At 35.6% G+C, this 26,767-nt stretch overlaps 1 protein-coding gene across 2 annotated transcripts in view; it reads left to right on the top strand.

Annotated features, from left to right (window-relative positions):
• The window catches only part of CDC42SE2 (CDC42 small effector 2), a 173,464-nt gene that overhangs the window by 93,797 nt on the left and 52,900 nt on the right, over nt 1–26,767 (top strand). For both annotated transcript variants that reach the window (XM_069088090.1, XM_069088089.1), the window contains one exon: nt 24,632–24,964. In XM_069088090.1, coding sequence (XP_068944191.1) covers nt 24,911–24,964 — 54 coding nt within the window. In that variant the 5' untranslated portion in view covers nt 24,632–24,910. The remainder of the gene's footprint in view (nt 1–24,631; nt 24,965–26,767) is intronic.

Here is a 26,767-nt window from a genome sequence, read left to right as displayed (position 1 = left end):
AAAAAAATACAAAGCTGAAAACACCAGAGTTAACCAAACTTCATAAACCTGTCAATGAAATAAAATAATATTGATGGAAGGAAAAAGCATAGTATAAACATGCTTTGAAACAAAAACACCAGCCAGTAATAAACCTTTCTAGTCAGATATCCTATTATAAAATTATAAAATAATTTTTAAAACAATCTTCCTACACACACTTTTTTGCCATTCTAGGAACAGAACCCAAGAAACTTCAATTGTAATACTGTTCTGCACCAATTACTTTAAAATTTTGTTTTTAATAAAAGATACCATGTTTTACCAACATGCTTGTTCAAGCACATATCAGTTAAAAAGTATCAAATAAATACACACACATTTTAATACCAAGAGCATGTCTGTAAAACTTAAAGGAAAAAATAGGACAGCTCAGTCTCCTCTTAGGAGGATAAGATGCTCATAGTTTAATGGTCACAGAAATGAATTCACCCAAAAAGTGCTTATTTTGACAAAGGGCCATGATAAGACTTCTGAATAGCGTTAAGTAAATAATTCCAGATTGTATCATATGAGTTGTCTGTAGTATAACATGTTCAGTTACTAACCATGCTCAAATGAACTGGATATTATGCCCACATAGACCACTGCTCCCAAATCCTTTTTAAATCCTTATGCCATTTGCTTGCATTTCAGAGCATGCTCTATCTACAATTGTTAATCCCATATTAAATAATAAACCTAAGTAAAAAATTGGAATTCCCTTTGAGGTAGCACAGGATATTCTATAAGTTATTCTTTAAAAAAAAACTAAAGATGTTTCATATTTAATTAGGAGTTAATTAATATATGTATTTTGGTCCCACTAACTTTTACATCAGTCTGATTATCTAATTATACATATTGTCCAATTATCCTCATAACATTTTGAACAATTGAAGGGCCTTATCTTATACATGAGCCAGATATATGGCCAGATTATAGAGGCCAAATACTCATTTACTTAGTGGTTCAGGGCATGGAATCTCAGATTGAAAACAGCAGGAAGTGGGGCAGCTAGGTGGCACAGTGAATAGAGAGCTGGCCCTGGAGTCAGGAATACCTGAGTTCAAATTTGGCCTCAGACACACACACACACAAAAACTAGCCATGTGACCTTGGGCAAGTCACTTAACCCCAATTGCCCTGCTTTCCCCCTCCAAAAAGCAAAAGAAAAGAAAACAACAGGAGGTGCCGTATGGCAACAACCATTATATGAAGAAGGACTTGCCCTGAGTATAGGGATTTTGCTGTGAAGAGGCAGGTTGGGACCACTATGGCTGCCTCCAGGCCGAAGCCCAAGAGCACAGCATGACTAAAGCATCCTTTGTTCCGATTGATTTCTGGTGAGAATAATATAAGCAGTGAAGTGTATGGCATGATACCACAGCCAGGCTCAGAATTAACCAGGTGGGAATATTTCTTGTATGGGAAGCTGAGTCAAAAGGATCACCTTAACCCTTCTAAGGTAGTACTAACCTTTTCCCGAAGAACACATCTACTGCCCATAGGTCACAGACTTCACTCCAATTGAGCTGCTGCCCTTTTCAATGAAGTGGTGAAACTTTGGCCCAAGGACACAATAGACCTGAAAATGATGCTCAGAAAGGTCCCAAAAGGTTTCACACAGACAGCAAAGTTTGACTTATGGAATTGGACACAGTTGTTAGCAATGCTGTCAAGCTGTTGCAATAAATTAAGTAACAAATAAAAAGTTTTCAATCCTTCTAAAACATCACATAAAAGATTTTGTATAATACTCTTTTCTTTTAATATTCTACTTTTTAAATAGTTTAAAATTAAATCTACTATAAAAGGCAGTTATTAGAATTTAATAATAACATTCTGTAAGTTCAGATAGTGCAAATATGATTGTTTACTAACTCTTTAAATCAAAAATATGTATTCTAAGATGACTGTAGTTGATTTAAGATTAAGTTGGTTAAAGATGTAATGTCAGTATAGACTATTCCAGATACAACTTCGTAATTCACAATAAACAGTCTTATATTATAAACAAATTCCTACATACTCCTCCCTCTCATCAAGGAATGTTTGCAATGGGGGAGGGGATTCACTTTTCTAAGTGGAGCAATGCACAAATTCTTTCATAGTGCTGCACAATTTTTATAAATGATAGCAAAATAATTTCATTTAAAACTTTACTATAGACAAACTTTACTATAGACAAACATGGAAGTTTTGAGTTTCTTAAATTATAGTACTTCAGAATGTTAACAGTTTTCAAAGTTTCCTTTCTTTTAACAGTTAAGTTCATAATCTAGCAACGTCCAAATGAGAAGCTGCATAATTGTACAATATCATAAACAGTAGTATTAATTTGAAACAAAAGCCATTACCAGTCCAGTGATTTCAGTTCCGTTGAATGTATTTCCATATTACCTTATGCAGAAAATCATTCATCCTATCTTACATAGGTCTAATTTACTTCCATTTACTAAGTTTCACAATATAAGCATATACTTAATTTTTCATTAATAGGACTAGGAGATACATATACAACTTTACCAATTTAGTTTCATAATTGTTATTGTATTAGTTCAAAGTATGTTGAGCTAAATGGCATAAGCCATTGCTGTTAAAATTTCTTAGTCAAAGATTCCAGGTGGAGGATTGAATTAATTATTTATGTATTTGTTTGCTTGCTTGTTTATTTATTGGATCTGGCATAAAGCCTGAAGGAGTTCGATCTGGTGGCATGCTACAAATTGAGAGTTACAAGTCCTTGAGAGTTTTCACAGAGAGTTAATATGCAAATAGAACACTGAAAATCACAATAGCCAACATTTATGTAGTACTTAATGTATAATGGTCAAGCCCTGATGTTAAGTACTCTTTAAACTAGAGCTTCTTAAAAAACATCCTGAAAGATGGGTGGGGCAGGACTCTAGATGCCTATGTAACCTATAGACTCAGTCAAAGCTCCAGAATTTTTTCTTTTTATAATTTCTAGTTCTCAACTAAAACTAAATAAAATTATAAATACCTATTACATTTCTAAATGAACATTTTAAAGTGTCTAACATCATTCTTTTAACAATTAAATCTATAACAATTTAACTATAACCCAAAAGAATAACATTTAATCTATAACCCAAAGGAATACTCATCTAAAAAGAAGTTACAATTTTACCAGTAGTCCTAATATAATAAATTATCGAATCAATGTGAGATCTTATCGTTATCCATTTAACAGATTGGTAAACTGATATAAATTGTTTTATGATTACGCAATTAACAAATTTTCAGATCCATGCATTTTAACACTTTGTCTTAATGCTGAATAGTATAATAAATTCTGATTTATTAAAAGCATATTTTTGGGGTAGACATATTTCTCTTAAAATAAGAGTAGAATAAATTCAATTACACCTGCATCTGTTTTCCAAATGGTATCACACAGAATCTCAAGTTATAATTTCAATTATTTAGTATTATATGTTTCACAAAGCATTTCATATCCGAAGCCAAAGATTTTAAGTGGCAGCCTGGTATTAGGTTTTAATCTACCCCAGTCATCCCACTTAAAAGCACATTTTAATTATTTGAAACCCAGGTTTTACAATTACCAATGGCAAAGTTTAAAATCTCAAGGAGCCCATTCCTTTTAGTTTACTCATACCTCTCTCTGAGTTCCTCTGTTTACTTTTTTAAAAGTTGCAATTACTACATTTCCATTGCTGCACACAACCTTCCCATCTAAAACAAAGCCAAAACTTCCCTCAAACCTTTCTTATTTCCTTCATATTCCAATAGTATTTCAGACTGTTATTCTCAAATCCTTACTTTATTGAATTTCTCCTTAAAAATTTAGTCAAAACCAATTACTTAATAAAGATTTTTACTTTGCCTAAAATTCAATCAGTTATAATTGTTATTCCCTAAGAGATGGAAGTACCAAAAATCTTTTAATGTGTTCTCAGCAATTATAAAAGCTTTTAACAGCTTACAAAAACTTGGTCTATTCAACAAGTTCTGGTTATGTTATTCAGAGAAATAATATAAAGCAGTTATTCAAATAAATTTCATGTAAATTTCACATTGCTTTCTTAAATAAACTTATATTTTTGTGAGCAAGAAGCAGACTTGTCCTCAAAAATTCAAATACATAATCTATTATAAAAATAGGTAGGACTCTCATATAATTTAGAGAAAAATTTCTGGGTTCAAAACACAACAATTCAAAAGTTATATCTAAATTGATTTCTGCATCACTTGAATTTGTAAAATTTCCAAGTTTCTCTTGGGCATAATGGAGCGAGACAGAAGATGCCCAAGATTAAAATTGGAAGTGGATTTTAATACCATGGAACTGCTGGGGTCACATACCCAAATCAGACAGTAAATTGGCATAAACAGTATGACGGTTTTTAAAGAGATTACAATAGTCAGGTTACGTAAGCTGAAACTATAATCAGTGATTGGTCAGTGTATATTTGAATTTTTCCGAATTTTCCTAGGCTGAGGTACAGGGAACCCAGAATGGGTGGAGATGGGGAATTTGCCCTAGTCTGAAACTTCACCCATGTATCAATTAGGAGAGGGAAGGGTAAAAGTTAAGCTAAAATGCCTGCTTACAGATCAGTGGAAGGGAAGGGAAGGATAAAAGTTATGTTAAAATGCCTACTTACAGATCAGTGGAAGGTAAGGGAAGGGTAAAGGTATTGCTTACAGGTCAATTAAGGGAATGGAAGGTCGGGTTGTGCTCAACATTTCCACTAAGATTTTGTAATCAAATCCTATTTACCTTTTGGTTGTTCCCTGATTTACACAAATTTTCCTCTTTTAGTTAACATTTAAAACTCTCATGGCCAAGAAACTAGACAGTTCCCCAGATTCAGTTTGAACATACTATAAAACTTGATTTGGGGGTTCAATTAGACCTGGATTTACTTCTGCTAGCATGGTGAGCAGTTATCAAAAGAAAGAGGTTTATTCAAATTAATTGATTGGGGAGGGGAAAAAGATCATCTTGAGAAAAGAGCTATCAAGTGCTTGTCTCAACTTTCTGTTGTTTTTTTATGGGGGTTTTTTGGTCTTTTTTGGAGGGGGAAAGGCAGGGCGGTTGGGGTTAAGTAACTTGCCCAAGGTCACACAGCTAGTAAGTGTTAAGTGTCTGAGGTCAGATTTATACTCAGGTCTTCCTTACTCTAGGACTGATGCTGTATTCACTGGGACACCTAGCTGCCCCTGTCTCAACTTTCTTACTGCTGTTTTTGCTACTTTGGGCTCCTATTATATGTAAAAATTCTTAAGACCTAAGTCTTTCAGTTTCCATTATAACTAGAGTCAAAGGCAAGCATACTGTTATTACCATGCCCTCTCCTTCCCACCCTGCTCAGACCACAAAGAAGATATTAGAAATAACCAAGAATTTTACTTGGCCATGAGTGAATTTAGAGAAAAAGAAGATTTTTATTCCACATCATTTCAGACCAGTAAATTAATATTTTACTCCTATTGAAAAGGCTCAAGTTCCAAGTTAAGTTAATTGCATATTCCTTTTTATAATTCATCCAGATTTGAATTTTGCTTCTTGAATCCCATTGGTTAACATTTTGGGGTTCGTTAAATCCTGCCCTTTGACCACATCCTCTCATTTCCACATTTCAATTCCCCCCTCTTTTCTCATCCTCAAAGGAAATCCAAGCAGAATATTTTTAGTTTCTTCCTTAATTGTCTGTATCAGATAGCATGAGGAAAGGTTTCTCCCCAGTTGCTAATAGGTTTGACAAAAGCATTAGTTTGAAGATTCTGTTCTCGCTCAGGATATCAGTAATAAAAGTTTAATATCTAATTATCTAATACTGAGTCTGGGTGAATAAACCTTGTCATTGTGAATGACACCTGGCCTAGCAGTCCCTTTTGATATACAGGAAGAGGCATTCTTAGGTATACTGATTTGTCAGCCTCCCAGACTTTTCTCTACAAGCAGTTTTTGTCTCTGATATTAGTCATCAGTATTATTTAAAATAATTTCTGTGGAAACAAAATTCAATTATATATTACAGAGAGAAGAAAAAAATTGACTTGCTTCTTATTTAGAGACACGGACACACACACACCACCTTAACACAAATGGTATTCCACAAAGACAGACAAAAGTACGAAACATACCTGGCAGCCTTCTTTTTAAAGAGATCTGTCAGGGTCCATAATTACAAACCTAGCAGCTGTCCGTTTTTAAGGGGACCTGTTGGAACAGATCCCAAATTGCCTATGGATCTTTTAATGGACCCTAGATCAAAAGAGCTAGGCATTCAACTGAAAAAGAAATAGGAGTTCAGGAATTCAAGAGCTTACCTCGCCAACTTGAACTGCCAAGTCAAGTCCAAATTAGATAGAAAGGGCGTCTGAAGGTACTAGGCGTTGGAGGTAGAAATCAGTGACTGGCTGGGCAAGAGTCTTTGAATCCCCCTTCTGATACCATGTCAGCCTGAAATAAAGAAGACTACCAAAATGGAAAAAACTAGGATCTTTAATCAAGTCAAGGGAATTTCATTTCAGGACATCACACAGCACAGAAGTCCTAGATTGTCCCAGAGGGACCAAAATAACTACAGGGAGGGAGTCTCATGGAAGGCACAACCTTGCCAAGCTGTTAAATAACTTGATTTGCATAACAACTGGAAGACCACAGAGAAGGCAAGGGTGGGTGGGGAATGGCAACATCTGGTCAGAACCATAGGCTCTAAGTGCAGCATTGGGGAGTTTGCAGAGATGTCACAAGACTAGCTCCGACCATGAGGTAAGGATCAGGTAATATACTTTGGGAAGAGATGAAAAGATATATATTATGTGATGTGATATAAGCGGGAGAACAAGTTGATTAAGAAAACATAAAAGGATTGATGCCTTGGTCTAGGCTGATATGAAATACCATAAATTTGTAGTCGTTCTAGCCTATATGCTTTCATGATTTCTTCTAGCTATATTCAGCAGCATATGAACATGGAAAAAAGGAGGATGGTGATTATTAGGATTTGGCAAGTAACAATTGGTGGTAGGTCAAGGAAAGGGGTTCAATCAAGGGATTCAAAGATAGTTAAGAGTCAAACAGATTCACCAGGGGCTAGAGATATGAAAGAGTATACCTAGCTTACAAAAACAGGGAGAGAGAATTGGCCAGGGAAAGAACTGGGTGGAGGTCACAGTGAGGATGAAGAACATTATTGAGAGGGGTAGAGTGATAGGTTGTTTTCAGATAATGGAATCAGATCTCAGTGAATGCCTGAAAAAGAAAAGAATGAAAAATGAAAAAGTTTAAGGTGAAAATTAAGATGTTAATTATTGAGTATATGAGGGCCCCATTATGAAGAGGTGAAAATATCTCACATCAAATTTATTTTTTTTAATTCCTATTTTAAAAAATTAAACATTTGTTGTTTGATATTTTTCTATGACTATGTGACAACGTTCATTAAGAAGTTTAACTAAGTGGCTCAGTGAACAGAGCACCGGCCCTGGAATCAGGAGGACTTGGGTTCAAATATGGCCTCAGACACATGACACTAAACTAGCTGTGTGACCTTGGGCAAGTCACTTAACCCTAATTGCCTTACCTTCCCCCCTCCAAAAAAATTTTTTTTAAGTTCAGATTTTTTTTAAGCAATAAATATTGATGTTGCTAAAAGGAAAATTCTCTGTTCAGGCTTTCACCCTGATTAGTTGAGGCAAAATTCAGAGATAAGAAAATTAAAAGGAATTTATTTTAGAAGATATCAAAGTAGCAACATATTGATGGACTGATCACTAGAGATCAACAAGGGATTTAAGATGGAACTAGCTTTTACTGATAGTTTTCATAATGAGATAAAAACAATTCGGATGGGTCCACTTCAGCAAAAAGGGATGGGCCATTCCTTCTCGGCTCCTCCCCAATTGCTGGTATGTGCTTGCTAACAGGTTGGGAGTGACCTGTTACCTGGTGCATAGGAGGTAATACAAAAACAACAGACTGGGTGAAGGCAACAGAACCTCCCACAACACTGATTGACAAGGAGAACTGGGAACAATGGGGTCACTGAGTCAGCATTACTTTCAATAATGCTTATCTGTGACCATGAAACAGCAATGGTGGACAGCAGTAAAGACGGGGCAGGGAAGAGAATATTGGACTACAGCTTCTAGTGGAATAACTAGCAAAATTGGAGCCTGAATTTCTGTTTACAGTTATGGATTAGGAGCAAGGTACAGGTCACTTGAGCCTTCTTAAGACTGTTCAACTTAGCTTTGCATGGGGTAGGAAATTGGAGAGCCAGAGTGGGTTCTTGTGCTATATAAACACTGCACTAAAACATCAAAGGTTCATCAGTCTGTAGTTAAGCAGCCCTTTCAGATCAGAAAACAGTCAGAAACATAATGGAGAAACATTGGGAAGAATAGTTAGTTGAGAAAGTAAAATTCCCTCCCTGCCTGCTGTGTTCTTTTTTTGTTTCTGCCTCTGAGTGTGTGTGCGTGTGTGTGTGTGTTTCTGAGCTGATATAGCCTACTTTCAGTTCCTATGACTGTGAGGATGATATGTGATATTTACACTAGGACCTCACCCATCAATGGAGCCCTGATTTATCTTTCTTTTTTTTTTGCCCTTTTTTTGGAGGGCAATTGGGGTCAAGTGACTTGCCCAAGGTCACACGGCTAGCTTTTGTGTTAAGTGTCTAACGTCGCATTTGAACTCAAGTCCTCCTGACTCCAGGGCCGGTGCTCTATTCACTGTGCCACCTAGTCGCCCCAGAGCCCTGATTTTCAATAGTAGAAGTTGCCAAACTAAGGGAAGTTCTGAAACTTAAGGTAGAATTAATTAAACAATCAACAAATATTTATTAAGTTCCTAATATGTTTTAGGCATTGAATATATAAAAACAAAGAATGAAAAAGTATTTAGTAGCAATGAACTTACATTTTAACAGGGGACACTAGTACAAATAAGAACACATACATTATAATTATAAACTGTATCTTATAATTTACTCATTTGTCATACTCTAGGCCTGGAGTTAGGAAGACATACCTTCCTGAGTTCAAATCTGGCCTCAGACACTTAGTAAATGTGTGATCCTGGGCAAGTCATTTAACCCTGTTTACCTCAGTCTCCTCATCTGTAAAATGAGCTGAAGAAGGAAATGGCAAACCACTCCGCCATCTTTGCCAAGAAAACCCCAAATGGAGTTACGAAGAGGTCGGATACAACAGAAAACAGCCGAACAACAACACTGTCACATATCTGTATATGAACAATAGTTTTGGAGGAAAACCGCTACCAGTTGTAGGGATTAGGGGACTCCATGCAGAACACAGCACCTTAGTTGCATCTTAAAGGAAGAGAGGGCCTCTGTGAGGCCGGGCAGTGAAGGAGTACGTTCTCGGCATGGAAGTACTGGGAGAACAGCCGGTGAAAAGGCCCAAGTATAGAAGATGGGATATGAGTGAGGAACAGAGAGGTCAGCTGGCTATTTTGGGAATAGCAAGGAGGATAAGTAGTGTTCAGTGAGATTGGAAAGGAAGGTTGGGACTAGGTTGTCCCATTTCTTCCTTTGCGAATGGCTCATATAAAATAGGTTGTTTTATATGTTTATTTATATATTTGCAGATATGTGTATGTGTTAGTTATCTATAAAATACTGGACATAGTAGTGTTATAAAGATTTTTTTCCCATTTGATCCCTCCTCTTCTTATCCTAAATGCATTAATTTTGTTTGAGCAGAAATTTTTTAGTTTCATGCAATCAGTGTTACTTTCTCTTTTTTAATTGCTTCTATTATTTGCTTAAGAATACAAATCCTACCTATAGCTGTGGAAAGTATATGATCTGCTTTTGTCTAATTTTTAAAAGTTATTTAATATTAAGATTATGTATCCATGGGGTGGCCAGGTGGCTCAGGGAGTAAGAGCACCGGTTCCAGTGTCGGGATGACCTGGGGATCAAATCCGGGCTCAGACACTTAGCACCACATCCAGAAATAACTGGCCGTGTAACCTTGAGCAAGTTACTTAATCCTGATTGCTTAATAAAAAAAAAAAAAGATTGTATATCCATTTTGAATTTATTATGATATGTGGTAGGAGATGTTGGTCTAAACCTCAAAGGAAGAGAGTGATGGTCATAGAAATATAGCTTGGAAGTGGTAATGGGGAGCAAGGAGTAATCTAATTCACTTAGCTCAACAGCAGGCAATCTGTGATAGAAAGAATGACCACAGAAGCTGAGTCACTGAGACGTTGTGGGGAGGGGTTTGGGTTGAGGGGAATTCGAGTAAGGGAGTAGGCAGTGAGGGATAGATCTTCAGGTTCAGAGTCACTGGTATGAGAAGGGTATGACCTGGTGAGAGTTTGTGACACATCATTTCAAATAGGTTCCCAGGATCCTTAGGGGTTTAGCCTCAGTCCTTTCAAGGCATTAGGCATCTGAGAAGAGGGGACCTCTGTGGAAGGAACCTATGGAATGGTGTTTCCCTCTTTCCTCCCTGACAAGACAGGCCAGGCCAGGCGCCTAGCAGCAGCAGGAGCAGGAAAAGACTAGCCAGGGAAAGAGATTAGCCACTTTACTGTACTTCATGCAAAACACTCCATCACTTGTCCATGCATTTTCACTAGCTTTTCCAATGCTTGTAAACAATTCTCTTCCTTTTGAGCTATGTGTCCTGGCTTCCCTGGCTTTCTTTAAATCCCTCTTAAAATCCCACCTTCTATAAGAAGCCTCTCCAGATCCTCCTTTATGATAGTGCCTTCCCTATGTTGATTAACTCTAATATAGTCTGTATATATCTCATTGGTATGTCTGTTTCCGTGTTGTCTCTTCCTTTAGACTGCCAGCTCCTTGAGAGTAGGGACAATATTTTGCCTTTCTTTGTTTCTCCAGTGCCCAGCACTTATTTTGTTGACTAATTTCTGTCAGACTACTCTTCAGTTCTGCAAGCAATTAAAAAAAATCAAGGAGGGAGTTCTTTCCTAAGTAATTTATGTTTTTGTGTTCATTGAACACTGAATTATTGAGTTCCATTGTTTGTGGGTTTTCCTTGAGTTCTTTATCTACTTATTTATATTTTAACCAATACCAAATGGTTTTGATGGTTAGTACTTTGTAATATAATTTCAGGTCTGAAAGCACTATTCTGCCTTCATCTCTACCTCTTTTCCTTTTTGGCAGAGCCATCCAGGTTAAATCAGGGTTCTGATATCCCTTCAATCCTCCCTACCCCACCCTACTGCCAGCTGACTGTCTTCCAGAAAAGCTCCCCAGAGCACTCTGGTTAATCTTTCAGGGACTTTTTTTGTACAAGGTTGCCCCCCAGAAGTCAGTCTGCTGCTCTCAGTTTCCATATCTTCTGAGCAAAGGGTAAGAGTTAGGTTTTAGTTTTAGATTAAATTTGCCCTAGAGATTGGGGTGGTTTAGATTTTGATTAAATTTGCCCAGGGAGGTTTGGGATTAGGATTAAGTTTTCATTTTCTTTTTAAACTTTCCCCCAGGGGTTGTAAAAGAAGATGGGTTCTGATGGTAGTAAAATACCTGTGGGTTCTCTCATGAATAAATTTTTTGGTAGTGTGAGACCAGGGAATGCTTCTGATACTTAGAGGAATAACAAAACTACTGCTTTTATGTGACATCCGGCATAAATTTACAAGAGAATGAACTAGTAATTTGCTTTGTCTAGTTTGGCTCTTTTCATTATTGCAAACTGAAGAAAAAATTAAGGCTAACATGTCTGTGTTTGTCTTACTGTTTTGTGTGTGTTTTTCTGGAAAAATCTGTGTCTTGTCTTTATTGTTTGTAGATTCTATTACCTTGAAAGATTTCTAAAGGTAAAATTCAGCTATCCAGAAAAACTGCAAAAAAGCAGTAGCCAAAGAGTTTAGAATGCTGGAGAAGATTAATGAAGTTGTTTCATATTTGAAATGAATAGTGATGTCAAATTCTCTGTCCCAGGAAATAGGACTAACTCCCACACTAGACTTTTCAGCAGGAGATAAGGTTAAAAAACAAAACCCCTGCAAGATTCTTTCTGTAATTTCAGTCTTGGCTACATTGGAAGTACAAAGATAAAATCAGATAATCAAAGGAAAGAAACTTTTCCCTAGTTTGTAGAATTGCTAAAAACATCTTAGTAGATTTTGGAGGTTTGGAGATCAATCCTGAAGGAGTTTGAACATTTTCATTTTAAATTGCAGGAGAGAACTCTTAGGACTTTGGGTAATTCCAGGAGCTCATCCCCTTCAGAAACATTTTAGTGAGTTTTGGGGTAACTACTCTGTAGAATTAGGTTTAATGAAAACTAAGAAATTTTGTAAAAGTTTTAGGGGTAAACACTTTGGTAACTTTTTCCCTGGAGATTGATAAACCTATTGTTTTAGTGTAATGCAGAAAAGTAGCTAGTTTGAAACCAATCCCAAAATAAAAGGGAATAAACATATGCAGTGTGCAGTTTAAATGTACCTAGTATTTAACATTTCCTAAGAGAAAAAAATTGTTTAAATCAGGGACTCCCTGAGCTGCCCCCCCCATCCCCATCCCAGCTCAGAGATCCCCATTCTGACCCCTATCCCAGATCAGGGACTCTCTGAGCCCCTTTGCCCCCAGCTCATAGATTCCCCATTGACTCCCACCCCAGTTCAGAAACCCCCTATAACTCAGCTCAAAAATCCCCCTTTTACTCCCCCTGCTAAAAGATCATTCCCCTCTGACCCTCTTAACCCCTCTCAAATCACAGGTTCCCAAATATTGGATATAAAGAGGAATTAATATGTATTGTACATGCATACAATAATAATAAAAATGTTGGAAATATACAGGAAAACTTGAGTCATTCTGGTCTCAGAAAATTTATTAGTTGTGTGATCTTAAATGTTATCTATGTTTGCCTCAGTTTCCTGATTTGTAAAAAGGAGAATAATAATGGTACCTCCCAGGGTTGTTGAAAGGATCAAAATGATATAATGATTGTGAAATGTTTAGCAGTGACTGGTGTATAGTAAGTACTATATAACTTTGACTATTGTTATTATCATTATTATTTCTTTAATTGAATGTAGTTCTTACCTGATTTTTGTTGTGATTAGTATAAAATGTCAAAGGTAGTAAGAGTAATGATTTCTATGTAGGATAATTTGGAAATGCATTTGACTGAATTGATGTCATCTGACCGGTAATAAGTTTTGTGTCATGTTTTAAATTCATGACATTATATATGTATATGTATATATATAATTGTATTTCTAAATTCTATTACATTGTTAAATTTGAGAGACCATTGAATCAGAAATGCTGTTAGACAAATCACTTATTTTTTATCTGAATGCTGTTAGATGATGAATTGAGCTTTTAAAAGAATGTGATTAAAATAGGTATTTGAAAACAAGTATTTAATGGGATATATTTTGTTTTAAAACAGGTAATAATAATAAGCTTACTATAATAAAGACTGAGCTTGCATTTGAAATTTTTTGCTATAGCTCATAAAAAATTAAGAAAATGTATAGGGTAGTTTAAAGATATAACTTCAATATATTAATATGCATCAACTATCAGGTATTTGCTATATGTCTGAAACCCCAGAATGTGTTTAGTTTTAATTTATAAGTAAAGGTAAATGAAATGTAACATGATAAAAATTAATAGTATTCAAGCCCTAAATTATGATTAGTGAAATTTTGCTATTTAAGGACTATAATTCAAACTGTTGTTTGAATTGTCAGGAGGCCAGTAGTAGAAAATGGCAGTCTGAGAACTACAATTGAATGTCTGTCGCTGGGAAAAGTTGAGGGAATGACCTTGGCAAGGCCTAAGGGAGGTTCCTCTTGACTCAGTTTTCCCATTACACAGGAAATTTCTCCACCTGGTTTATCCTGAGCCTTGCTTTTGATACCCTGTGACTACATGATTGGCTGCCAGATATGACTTATGCCTGAAATCAAACAGAGTTTGATTTATGATATATATTTGGTCAGTCTGTGCCCTTGAGGGGATGAATCTTGACTTTATAGCTACATTCCTCCTTTTCCTTTCATAGCAAATTTCTGTAATTAAGGCAGTGAACAGTAGAAATGTTGTAAGTACAATATGAATCTATTCATTAATAGACTAATATTGGAACATTTTTGAGTTACCATAATAGGATGTAAGTATAACATCAGAATTGCCTGAAAGAGAAAATACAGTACATATTTATTCCTTTAATTTTTTTAAGGTTATTTTCAAATAAAATCATTTGTACCCAATTATAACATGCTATAATCCTGTCTTTCTAGGATACTCTTTAAATTATGTCATTGATTAAACTGGGTATTTTACCCTATGGGAAAGTAGTGGGGAAGGGGAAAAGAGGGGGGATGATAGAAGGGAGGACAGATGGGGGGAGGGTAGTTAGAAGCATACACTTTTGAAAAGGGACAGGGTCAAAGTAGAAAATAGAACAAGTGGGGGGTAGGATAGGATGGAGGGAAATATGGTCAGTCTTTCGCAATATATCCACTATGGAAATGTTTTGTGTAACGACACATGTACAACCTATATTGAATTTTGCTTATCTTCCCTGTAAGGGTGGGTGACAAGGGAAGAAGGGAAAGAATCTGGAATTCAAAGTTTTAAAATCAAATGTTTAAAAAAATTATATATATATATATTTTTTACATGCACTGGGAAATAAGATATACAGGCACTGGGGTATGGAGATCCATTTTGCCCTACTGGAAATTAGGAGGGGGTATAGGGGAGGATATATGAGAGAGCAGATTGAAGGAGGGGGCATTCATTGGGATCGCTGTTCTGGGGTGATGGGTAGGAGGGGAAAGACAAGGAGAAAATTTGTTGGAATGAACGTTGTAAACTAAAAATAAACATAAAATTGAAAAAAAGAAAACCTCAGATTTCTATATAAATAAATACTATTGTTAAAAAAATAAAAATAAATTATGTCAGTGATGTAGATATTAGTATCTGTATTAGTATTTGCTTTAGCCAGAAGAAAAGGTGGGAAAGAATAAAATAAACTGGTCTGGGAATTTTTATCATTTCTTCTACTTTTGCCTAGTGTTATTACCACAGGGACTGCGTATATATAGACTGAATAATTTCAGAAAAGTGTACTAAAGAAGGTTTGTTTTTAACTGAAATTGTAAAAATGTATAATTTTGATACTTCTAGTTTTTCACAATAGACAAATTTTGGTTGCATGCAGTTGGAAAAAGGAAATATTCAATCTTCTCCCACCCAACATTCCCCAATGTGTCAGTGAATTTTATTTTATTTTATTTACTGTATAATTCTGAACCACTGTTTTAGGTTTAAAAAAATAAGGCCTGTTTTGCCATTTTTATAAATTCCTACATATGAATATACTGAAATAACTTGACTATTTTAAGCTTGACACAAAGTTAAAGATATGTAAATAGAAAATTCTTATTGTGGAAGGGAAAAAATCAGTCATAACTACATAGTTGTTTTGGTATTGTATTGTATTGGCTTAGTTAATTGGTAAAGCCCATTACTAATATATTTGCAATATATTTTCTTCCCCCTTACATATTAAAAGAAGTATATTTCTCCCATTTTCCTTTTTTCCCCCCAAGAATGCTAATTGGCAAATTAATTGGTGAGTTCTTGACTTTATCTTTCCTTACTAAAACAATGTATATCATAAATATACATGTCTTTTTCTTATATAATTATATGGGGTGCCCTTAAAAAGATATTTGATTTATATCCTTCATGTTTCTTCCATGTTCAGCAATGTTTTCTTTTGAGTTTAAAGAAGCAAAAAACCCCAAAACTTTTATTTCATAATAATATTCTGTTTTCCCCAGTTGCATGTAAAAATAATTTTTAACATTTGTTTTTCAAAAATTTCAGTTCCAAATTCTCACTTACCCTCCATCCCTCCTTCTTCTATCCCATCCCTCCTTCTTCCTACTTCCCCCTCCTGAAGATGATAAGCAGTTTGACATAGGTTATAGACGTGCAGTTGTGCAAAATATTTCCATACTGCTCTCTAGTTTTCCTACCAGTATTGTCAGGTATTGAGGTATTCTTCCAGTAACTAGTGTTTTGGGGTTTATCATATACAATGCTACTATATGTATACATACATACATATATATTTATAAATATATATTTCTGTATAGTATGATATAATATATTATGAGCCTACCCCTTTCCATTGATTGAAATTACTTTTTTTTTTGCCTTTTTTTGGAGGGGGAAGGCAGGGTAATTGGGGTTAAGTGACTTGCCCAAGGTCACACAGCTAGTAAGTCTTAAGTGTCTGAGGCTGATTTTGAACTCAGGTTCTCCTGACTCCAGGGCCAGTGCTCTATTCACTGCGTCACCCAACTGCTCCACTTTTTTATTTTTTAACTAGGAAAAAGTAATTTTGATGATTATTGTTTTGTACTATAATTTGAGATCTGGTACTAATGTCTTCCTTCATTTAAAAAAAATTATTATACTTGAGATAGATTTGTGACCCTTTGTCCCTTCATATGAATTTTTAAATTGCTTTTTCTAGGTTTATAAAGTATCACTTTGTGAGTTTAACTTATACAATACTAAAGAAGTAAATTAATTTACGCAGAGATTTAGTTGGAGATGTGTGATTTGTTAATTTTTTAAAAATGTTTTTATTGATGTCTTTTGTGGTTTTTTAATATCACCATAATTTTCACTATATTCTTCCTCTGCTCTTCCCAGAGCTGTCCCATGTAAGAGATAATATTTTGTTCAATATGCAACACTTACTGATCTCCCAGCTTTACAAAAAAGTGAGTTGGGAGTTTCTTCTCATATCTCTTCTTTTTCCAGCCATGCTTCTAATCTGTAATTTCTCAACATTCAATTTTGATTTTTCTATGTGTGTGTTGGTTTTTTCTGTGTATGATGCTGTAGTTGCGTATATTGTTTCTTAACTCTGTTCGCTTTACTCCACAGTATTCATCACATCCATCGTTTTTTACATCTTAAAACTCCCACTTTATTCATGTCCCAGAATTTGTTTATCCATTCCCCTATCAATGAACAGCTACTGTTTCTAAAACATCCTGTATCCCTTGCTATCTCTCATCCCCCATATCCAAGCTGTTGCAGGGCCTGCCAGTTTCACCTTTGCAACATCTCTCGAATATGCCCCCTTCTCTCTTCTGATGACATCACTTGTGTAACTCCTCATTACTTCATGCCTTGATTATTGGGATATCCTGCTGGTGGTTCTGCCTGCCTCAAATCTCTCCCTATTCCAGTTCATTCTTCATTCAGCCTCTTACGTGATTTTCCTAAAATCCAGGTCTGATCATGTGACTCATGACTTCCTATTGATTTCAGGGGCAAATACAAAATTGCTGAGTTTGGCATTCAGAGCCCTAACCTAGTGTTCACTTGCCTTTCCAGTCTTCTTACATCTTAATCCCAGACACTTACTCTTTGACCCAGTGACACTGACCTCCTGGCTATTCCATGAACAAGACTCTCAGCTCTGGGCATTTTGTCTGGTTGTCCCCCGTGCCTGCCATGTTCTCCCTCCTCTGCTCCAACTACTAACTTCATTGATTGATTGATTGCTGTCACACAAAAAAAGTGCTGTAAATATTTTGGTGTATATGAGGACTTGTTTCTTATCGATGGTTCTCCTTGGTATTTAAACCTATAAAAATAATTTCTGGGTCAGAAGTTATGGACATCTTAGTCATTTTATTTGAATAATTCCAAATTCCTTTCCAGAAGAGTTATACTGATTCACAACTCTAGCAGCTTTTATCTTCCCACAACCCTTCCAACATTGACTATTGCCATCTTCTGTTACCTTTGCCACCTTGCAGAGTGTGTGATGAAACCTCAGGGTTGTTGTGATTTTCAGTTATTATTAGAAATTTGGAGCTTTCTTTCCTGTGACTAGTAATACTCCGTAGTTCTTCTGAGAATGTTTTTCTGTATCCTTTAACCACTTATCTATTGGAGAATGGTTTTCAGTCTTATGTGTGTGTATGAGGCAGGGGGTTTTGTGTATATATGCACTCATAAACAATTAACAAATACATATCTATTGTCAGAAGAATTTGACAAAAGATTTTTCTTCTCATTTAATTGCTTCCCTTTAGTTTTGTCGGTATAGAAGGTTTTCTGTTTTATGTAACCAGATTATCCATTTCATCTTTTGTAATTTTGTAATCTTGTCTTTATCCCTTATTTGAGAATGCATTTCCTACCCAGAATTATGAGAAGCATACGATCTGCTTTTTCTTCTAAGCTTTTTTTATAGTATAGTGGGATTTTTAATATTAAAGTCACATATAGAATATAATGGAATATGATATAAGGTGGTGGTCTAAGCCTGATTTCTGCCAGACTGCTTTCCAGTATTCCCAGCAATTTTTATTAAAATGAAGACCGTGTATTTTTCACTTTATGGAATACTGGCTCATTTAGTTCCAGTGTTTCTCATTCTTCCTTGTTTAGTCTTTTTCATTGATCTACTACTCTCTCTCTCTTTTTTTTTTTTTTAACCAAAACCAAATGCTTTTGATAACTGCTGTATAGAGTGTTGTTTGATGTCAGGAAATGCAATTATTCCTCCTTTGTTCTATCATTTCTCTTGATATTTTAGATTATTTTTTCCAAACGAATTTTATTATTATTTATCAAGTTCTGTAAAGTATTGCCTTACTAATTTGATTGGAATAGCATTGCAAAACAAATTAATTTTGGTAGTATTTTTATCTGTAGTATTAACATTAGTATTAGTATTACTAGTATTAGCATGACCCAGCTATAAGTATTGAATATTCTTCCAACTTTATGATTTGCTTTGTAAGTGAACCTATACAAATTTTTTGTTTGCTTTGGTTGATTGTTGCATTTTGCAGGGTTTTTATGAATGGGATTTCTTTTTCCATTACTTATTGGATTTTGTTTATTTTTGAGGGTTTATTGAAGCCTGAATCTTTACTAAAGCTATTAATCATCTTAATATTATCTGCTGATTCCTTGTGGTTTTTGTAATATGTTATCATATCATTCCCTTTATAAATTTATCGTATCTTTATGACTTTAATTTCATCATGTTATCTTATTAGTGTTACTTGCATTTCAAGAATTATACTAAAAATAATAAGAATGAAGTTATTTACTATGCACCTGTATTTATCGGAAACGTTTCTACTGTATTCTCATTGCATATGATACTTGCTTTTGGTTATAGATACATTTTTTATGATGTTAAGTAAGTTCCCTCTATGCCTGTACTTTTATAAGGTGGTTTTTTTTTCTATCAATGCATGTTGTACTTTATCAAAGACTTTTTTTTGCATCAACTGAGAGAATTATATGATTTTGGATATTTTCTTAATTATTGGGTATTTGCTTAACCATTCTTGCACCCTTGTTATGAATTCTACTTTGTTTTAATGAGTGATTTCATGGATAAATCACTTTAGGCTATTTGACAGGACACTGTAATGACCTTGGTCTATATGTCTCCTCTATGGTTTTTATTTCCATGGTTTAGATGTTAAGACTATAGTTGTTTCATAAAAGATTTGTTAGGGTATTTTCTTAGATTTTTTTATAATTTGTGTAGTATGGGTACTGATTGTTCTTTGAAAGTTTGATAGCATCAGGGTGGGTAGGTGGTGCAGTGAATAGAGCACCTGCCCTGAAGTCAGGAGAACCTGAGTTCATATCCTCTGACACTTAACACTCACTAGCCGTGTGACCTTGGGCAAGTCACTTAACCCCAATTGCCCTGCCCTCTCCCCTCCAAAAAAAAGCAAAAAAAAAAAAGTTTGATAGCATTCTCACATGAACAATTTTTCAGATATCTTTTTGGTGTTCTCTCTTCTAAACACATTTTTATTGCCTTGTAGATCTCTCCTCTCTTATCTCCCCTCCCTCTTTTTTCTTTGTTGTGTGTCAGTCTTAGAAATTCCTGTGGGTGAGTGAGAAGATATTGTCCCATCGTATGAATGTTCCTATGTCCTAATTGCACAGTTCATGATTAGCTTTTACCCTCCTCTTAGTCATTCCACCCTCTTCGCCCCTTGGATCTATTCTCTCCCATCTTCTTACCTTTCCAGTAGCTCTGATTATCCTTCTCCTGAAGCAGGATGAATGATCTCTCTTAGCACCAAATCCTTGCAAATAATACGCAATATAAAGTCCCAATATACCTTGATAGAATGTCGCTTTTCTCCCATATGAACATTTACCAGTGGTATCTCTTCCCACCACAGATAGAAAATATCACTCTTTCTTTTCCCCTTTTTCAACTCTTGCCCATTGCTTCTTTGACCATTATCTTTTAGCCTCTCTTCTTCCTGAGAGCTCCTGTGCTCTTTGTAACACATTCCATTCTCTCTTATATTTTCTAGTGGTACAGAATGGTCTTGTTACTTGAATTTCTTTTCTTTTGTGTTTTAAGATTTATCCTAACTGCTTCCACAACTCATTGTTTCTGAGTTAGATTATTAAACTTAACCACTGTGTGTCTTAGAGTTTGCAGTCTCTCATTTTTTCTCCCTTAGGGACAATCTATGAATTTTTTCAATCAATTTCATTTTCTGTGTTTTGGGCAGCCCTCTTCTATGATTTTCTTTATTATGGTATTTTTTTTTCCTGTCATGTTCTTCTGGGAGACCTGTGATCTTTAGTTTGTGTCTATACTCCCTATCCTGTCTTTAAGCTCAATATGTTTTGCCTGCATATGAGCATATTAAAAAAAATATTTCTCTTCTTCTGGATTGTACTTTAATGTATTTGTATTTCTGATCTGTTTTCTCTTTTTTTCCCTTTGATGAGGCTTGCCATTGAAGATTACAGTTTTTCTGTTCTGCCCCTAATTTTTTTCTGTGTAAGCCATAAATTCTACTCCCGTAATCCTCATTTCTCTTTTCATCTACTTAAGACCAGCATGTTGTGGTTCCATGGTCTCACATTTCACAGGGTCCTCTACCTCATCAAGTATCAGATCATTTTCCTTCATTTTATAGTATTTATTTACAGATGTCTGAACGCTTTTACTAGATCTGGAGGCCATATTTCCTTCTTCTTATAACATTTTCCTTATTGACTTACTTATGTTCACGTTCTTTGAATTTTCTTCTTCCTGAGATCTTTGATCATTTCAGTTGTTTTTTCCCTTATTTTCCCCTATTGTTCACTTTCTGATATGGTTGGTCATTCATTTATTTCAAAGTTGTTTTTATTTACAGTGCTGTTATCCTTGTATTCATTGTTTTCCTGGTTCTACTTACTTTGTTCAACATTAGTTCACATTACCTAAATTTCTTTGAAATAACATTGTAATTTCTTTTTTTTTTGGGAGGGGGGAAGGCAGGGCAGTTGGGGTTAAGTGACTTCCCCAAGGTCACATGGCTAGTAAGTGTGAAGTGGCTGAGGCTAGATTTGAACTCAGGTCCTCCTGACTCCAGGGCCGGTGCTATATTCACTGAGCCACCTAGCCACCCAACATTGTCATTTCTTAAAGTGAAGTAATGTTCCTTTACATTCATAACCCTCAACAAGTGCGGCCATTCTTTAATTTTCTAAGAGGCCGTCTAAGTCAGTTCCTTAGATTCTAGCACCTTTTTATCCTTTTTGCCCTTCTCTTTTTATTCCCCCCATCCCACTCAGATTTCCAGGAGCAAGAAGTTTAATTTTTTTAATATTCTCCCCAAAATATGTCTGCAATAAATTCTCCCTCCCAGAACCATCCCCATTCCCATTTTTATTTTATTTATTCCCTATTGAGTTTGATATATTCCTGTGCCAAAAATATAGATATGTTTATCCTTCCTTTTTTCATTTAGATAAGATAAGATTGAGTTTCACCTGTTGCCCATTTTGCCATGTTTATATAGTTTTCTACATAATCTTGGCTATTAGAAATATCAAGTTACATTGCCTTCTTCCTCCTTTTTACACTAGGATATAACTTATACCCTCCCTTCTTTTTCCCCATCTTTAAAATCTCAAAATTACAGGCTACAAAATTCCAATCTGCAGCAAAAATCACTGAGATGGAGCTCTGAGCATGATCAATCGATTTGTTAGAGAGACTGGTGATCACTAATCATTTGGGTGCAAGATCTTCCTCATGAGGGGCTAAGGGGCTTTCTAGATCTTGGGGAGTCCCTGGGAGGTTCCCCAGTCATTGGGAGGTTCCTTCAGAAGTGTGTAAACTCCTGTGATTTGCTAATCTTCTGAAGCAGAGGAGCTCTCATGATTGGCCACGGCAGTGTTTGTCAATCACAACCATTTTGTCAGCAGGCCTTTCATAGTTCGTCTGCTATGGGCCATTAACTACAGGCTGTCTACTACAGACCATCTCAATAGGGTCTTTCCATGGTCCCTTAAACACAAGTGGCCAGCTATTTCCTAGGTGTCAAGGAAGTTGTGGCTTTGAAGCAAAGGTCAGTAGGGAGTGGGCAGTGGTGATTCACAGGAATGGAAAGGCAAATGAACTTTATTTTGTATCCTGCATTTGGTAGGGGAGAGGGAGATAGCACACTGATAATTCCTTTTAACAGACCTAATACAGTATGACTCTATCTGATAAATTAAATACAATTAATAAGATCATCAATACATGGTGGATTAATCAGTCATACTCTTATCCTGATAACAGCATTAACTAACATAACTAATTTAAACTTAATTCTGTTCTGCTTAATTCACTACTACAATTACTGATACCAATCAAATCACAACTACTGAGTAAATGCTGATTAAATGAAGTAAGTGTATCAAAATTATCTTCACAAAATAAAACCAATCTACCCCAGAGGACTTCTATTTTTCTTATTTATTTCCCTCAATACACTTTGAAGATATAAGCTTCTGAAGGAATATTCACTTTTACTCTTCTATTAGAGTGCTAGCAGTACATCATTGCATAATTCCTTCCCATCGCTCAAATAAATATAAATTTCTTGATTTCTCTTGACTATATTTCTGATTAGCCATATTAAAAAAGTCAAGGAAAAGTCACTATTTTAAGTATTTTATCTAGATTTTCAAGTTTGGTTCAGTTTCATGATAATTATTCTGATATATTTAAGGAAGGGTAAGGGAGAGGAAAAAACCCCCAAACTTCTAGAGCTTTTTTACCTCCTTGCCCTTGTTTACTCCATTCCTTGTACTGTAACAATTTAAATCTGCCTCTTTAACCATTTGGCAAATTCTATTTTTTAAGTGTTATTTTTCTTTGTATTTTTTTTTTGGTGTCTCTTTTACCAAGCCATTAAACTTTCTTTTCACAGTTTTCTTGAATCACTCATTTCTTTTTCCAGTTTTTCCTTTATCACTTTTATCTCTGACTTTAACTTTTCCGAGAGTTCCTGATGGGGGTCTGTCCAGTAGTTCCTGATGGGGATCTGTCCAGTATGCATTTTTTTTTTTTGAGGCTTTGATTGTAGTTGTTTTCATCTTGTCTTATTCTGAGTTTGTATTTTGATCTTCCCTGTCACCATAGTAGTTTTTATGGTCTGGTTCTTGTTTGTTTGTTATATGCTCATTTTTTCCAAGCTGTTTCTTGACTTTGAAATCTATGTTAATGTTAGACTCTGTTCACCTGGATTGGGAAGGCACTAGGCCTTTTTATACTGCAACTTTCAGAAGTAGTTCTAGGGGGCCTGTAAGTTTTCAGTGCCTCCAAGGTGGTATAATATGAGGAGGGGTGTGGTCACCTCTCTCCTGGTCTGTTTCCTTGTATTTACCCATTAAAGGCCCCTGCTTCCCTACAGCCAGATGTGCTAGTGCTTCTCTTTGCCTTGGGACTATGACCAGGGGCCCTGTTCCCTTCTGAAAAACCTTCTCTCTGCTCTGGAACTGCCTTCCAGAACTGCATATGTTCAAAGGAATTGCAGCTCCTAGTCCTGCACCCATTGTCAGCTCAGGGTCCCCCATAATCTCTTTCTGAACACTTGCCAGTTCCCTTCCTGGCCTGGGCCAAGAGCTCCCACAGCAGCTTCTGCCCCTGTTGCAGATGCCTCTGAGGCCCACTGATGATCTTGTTGTCCCATGGATTCCAGGGCAGACCCAACCCCGGTGTCATAGACCTCCTACCAACCTCTTCAGTTCTCTTGTACAGGAAAAATGTCTCCATCTGACCTTTGTTTGATGTGATGCGCTAGAATTCAATTTGATCCATTATTTTAAAATTATTTGGAAAGATTTCACCTGGGTAGCTTCCTCTACTCTGCCATCTTGGCTTTCTCTCCTCTCCCGTCCCATTATCTTAAATTTAATGGAGATTTAGCACATACTTAGCATAAAAGATGGTGTCATCCATGTGGAAGGTTCTAGGGGAACTGCTTCCATGAAACTGGAGGACTAGAGCATACTTGGACATTCATTGGTGTATTTAGGAAAAGATTTTTGCCATTGGCCATGTAAATGGAATTGTCAGTGTTTTTGAAATGCGTTGATTCAACAACAAAAGTGGCCAATTTGCTGGATATGAAGTGAAATCTCTGATTTGTTTTGATTTTCATTCATCTTAATATTAGTGATTTGGTACATCCTTTCATATGCTTATTAACTATTTATAGTTCTTTTGAGAAGTATTTAATTATACCCTTTGATGCTGTTTCATTTAGCTTTTTTCTTCTTTTCAGGATAAAAGTGATATCCCTGGAGCAGGACAACTTTTTTTAATACTTTGCTGGTGGTCCAGAAATAAGACTCTTTGGAAAAAGAAACCGAGACAGAAAAAAAAAAAATCTTAATTTTCTTTATCCAGCTGCCTGCATGAGAAACCTGTGTTCTAAGAAAGAAAAAAATACCAGTCATCTTTTCAGGATAAATTGTACATTATATAAACAGTTCTTTGTGGAGTGTCTGGAGCTGTGATCTGAAAACTTCATTGATACTTATTTGCACTTTGGATCGTGAGCATGAGCGAGTTCTGGTTGTGTTTCAATTGCTGTATTGCAGAGCAGCCTCAGCCTGTAAGTATGAAGCAATATTGATACGTATGGGATTAAAGGGGGATTGGGGGCTGACTTTGAAGGAGATTCACATTCTAAAACCAAGAAATTTCTGAGTTTGCAGGACAGTTTTGAGGGGTCCTGTGGAGAGTGGAGCTATGTATCTCTCAATAGTTGTCTAGTGGTGGAGATAGCAGGGAACCAGCCTCTCCCTTTACTTCCTTTTTATTCCCCAGACTTTTAAAAGAACGATTGCTATAGTGAAAAGATTCTAATTGTAGAAGTCCTAACCATTTTTAGTCATAGCTCCTTAAAGTTAAATGATCACAAAGTAGTTTTACTGATGAACAATGCTGGGGTGGTTTTAGGGACCTTTGTTTTAAGGAAATAGTAGTAAAGAGAATTGAAAACAATTTATGAAATTCTAAACTACTTTTAAGATTTAAATGTAAAAATTGCTTTTATGTAATCAAAACAACTCTTTTAGTGCAATAGTCTTGTTTCTCTGTAGAGCAGTATTTTTTCCTTTTAATTTTAAATAAATGTTTTATTGATGCTTTAATTTTTTTTTTTTTACTGTGAACTTAGCCATCAAATGCAAATCTTTCAATCTACAAGCAAGAGGAATATAGGAAAAAATGCAAACTTCTCTTATGTGTAACTTGTTTTTTCTTAAGTAATTTGTTATTTAATATAGAATATATTATATAAAATACATTTAATTTAATATTGAATATTAATAATTTGTTATTGACAGACAACAAATAACAAAATTTTTCTATATGAAGAACAGGAAAGGAGCATTGTAAATTAAACACTGAATCTTTATTACAAATAGCCTGGTTTTATTTTTTTAAGCCTATAACAAATTCAACACATTAATTTTATAATTGTCTGCTTCTCTGTCTCCCTCTAAACCTGCTTTTTTTTTTGTCTTCTGTTTCTTTTCTAAATGCTTCAATGACCCTCTTTTCCTTCTTTTTTTTTGACCTTGCTGTCACTTATGCCCTTCATTCCATCTAAACCCTCTTACAAATTGAAAAATAACAAAAATCACATCCTCTTTAACAAATAAGCATGGATAGGTAAACACAACAGATCTGTGAATTAGCAATGTCTGAAAATGGGTATCTCATTTTGTAGCCATTGCCTCTCTGTCAAGAAGTGGGTAGCATGCTTTATCATTGGTGCTTCTGAGCTGAGGTTGGTCACTGCACTGATCAGAGCTCTTAAGTCTTTCATAGTTACTTCTCTCTATAACATGGTAGTCACTGTATAAATTATTTCCCTGGTTCTGCCTATATTACACTCAGTGTTAGAGGCAAGTAAAGGACTCAGTGGATAAAGCAGTGGACCTGGAGCTGGGAAGACCTGAATTCAAACTTAGCCCTAGACACTCATTTGCTGTTTGAATCTGGGCAAGTCAGTTAAACTTTGTCTTAGTTTCCTCAACTGTAACTGTAAAGTAGGAGTAATAATGACCTACCTCCCAAGGTTGTTGTGAGGGTCAAGTGAGAATATTGTAAACACTTAGCACAGTGCCTGGAACAAATTAAATGATTAATAAATGCCTGTATACTTCCCTTTCTTTGTACTGATGCTATAAAAAAAAAATCACTGTAACTTCTAATGCCACTCTTCCTGCTGCTACAGAAACATTTCCTACAATGATAAGTTTAGTTAAGAAAAACAAGTCCACATAATGTATCATTAGAAGTTATCAATGATCTCTCAATTACCAACCAAATAGCCTTTTCTTAATCTTTATCCTTCTTAATCTCTCTGCTATCTTTGTTGGTTGCTCTCTCCTCCTGGATATTTACT

The sequence above is a fragment of the Petaurus breviceps genome, unplaced genomic scaffold, assembly GCF_028583685.1.
Source record: "Petaurus breviceps papuanus isolate PSGF00001 unplaced genomic scaffold, PetGlider_PUasm1.0 184, whole genome shotgun sequence".
Taxonomy (NCBI): Eukaryota; Metazoa; Chordata; class Mammalia; order Diprotodontia; family Petauridae; genus Petaurus; species Petaurus breviceps.
Note: the sequence above shows the minus strand (reverse complement) of the source record. Positions and strands in the feature narration are given on the sequence as shown.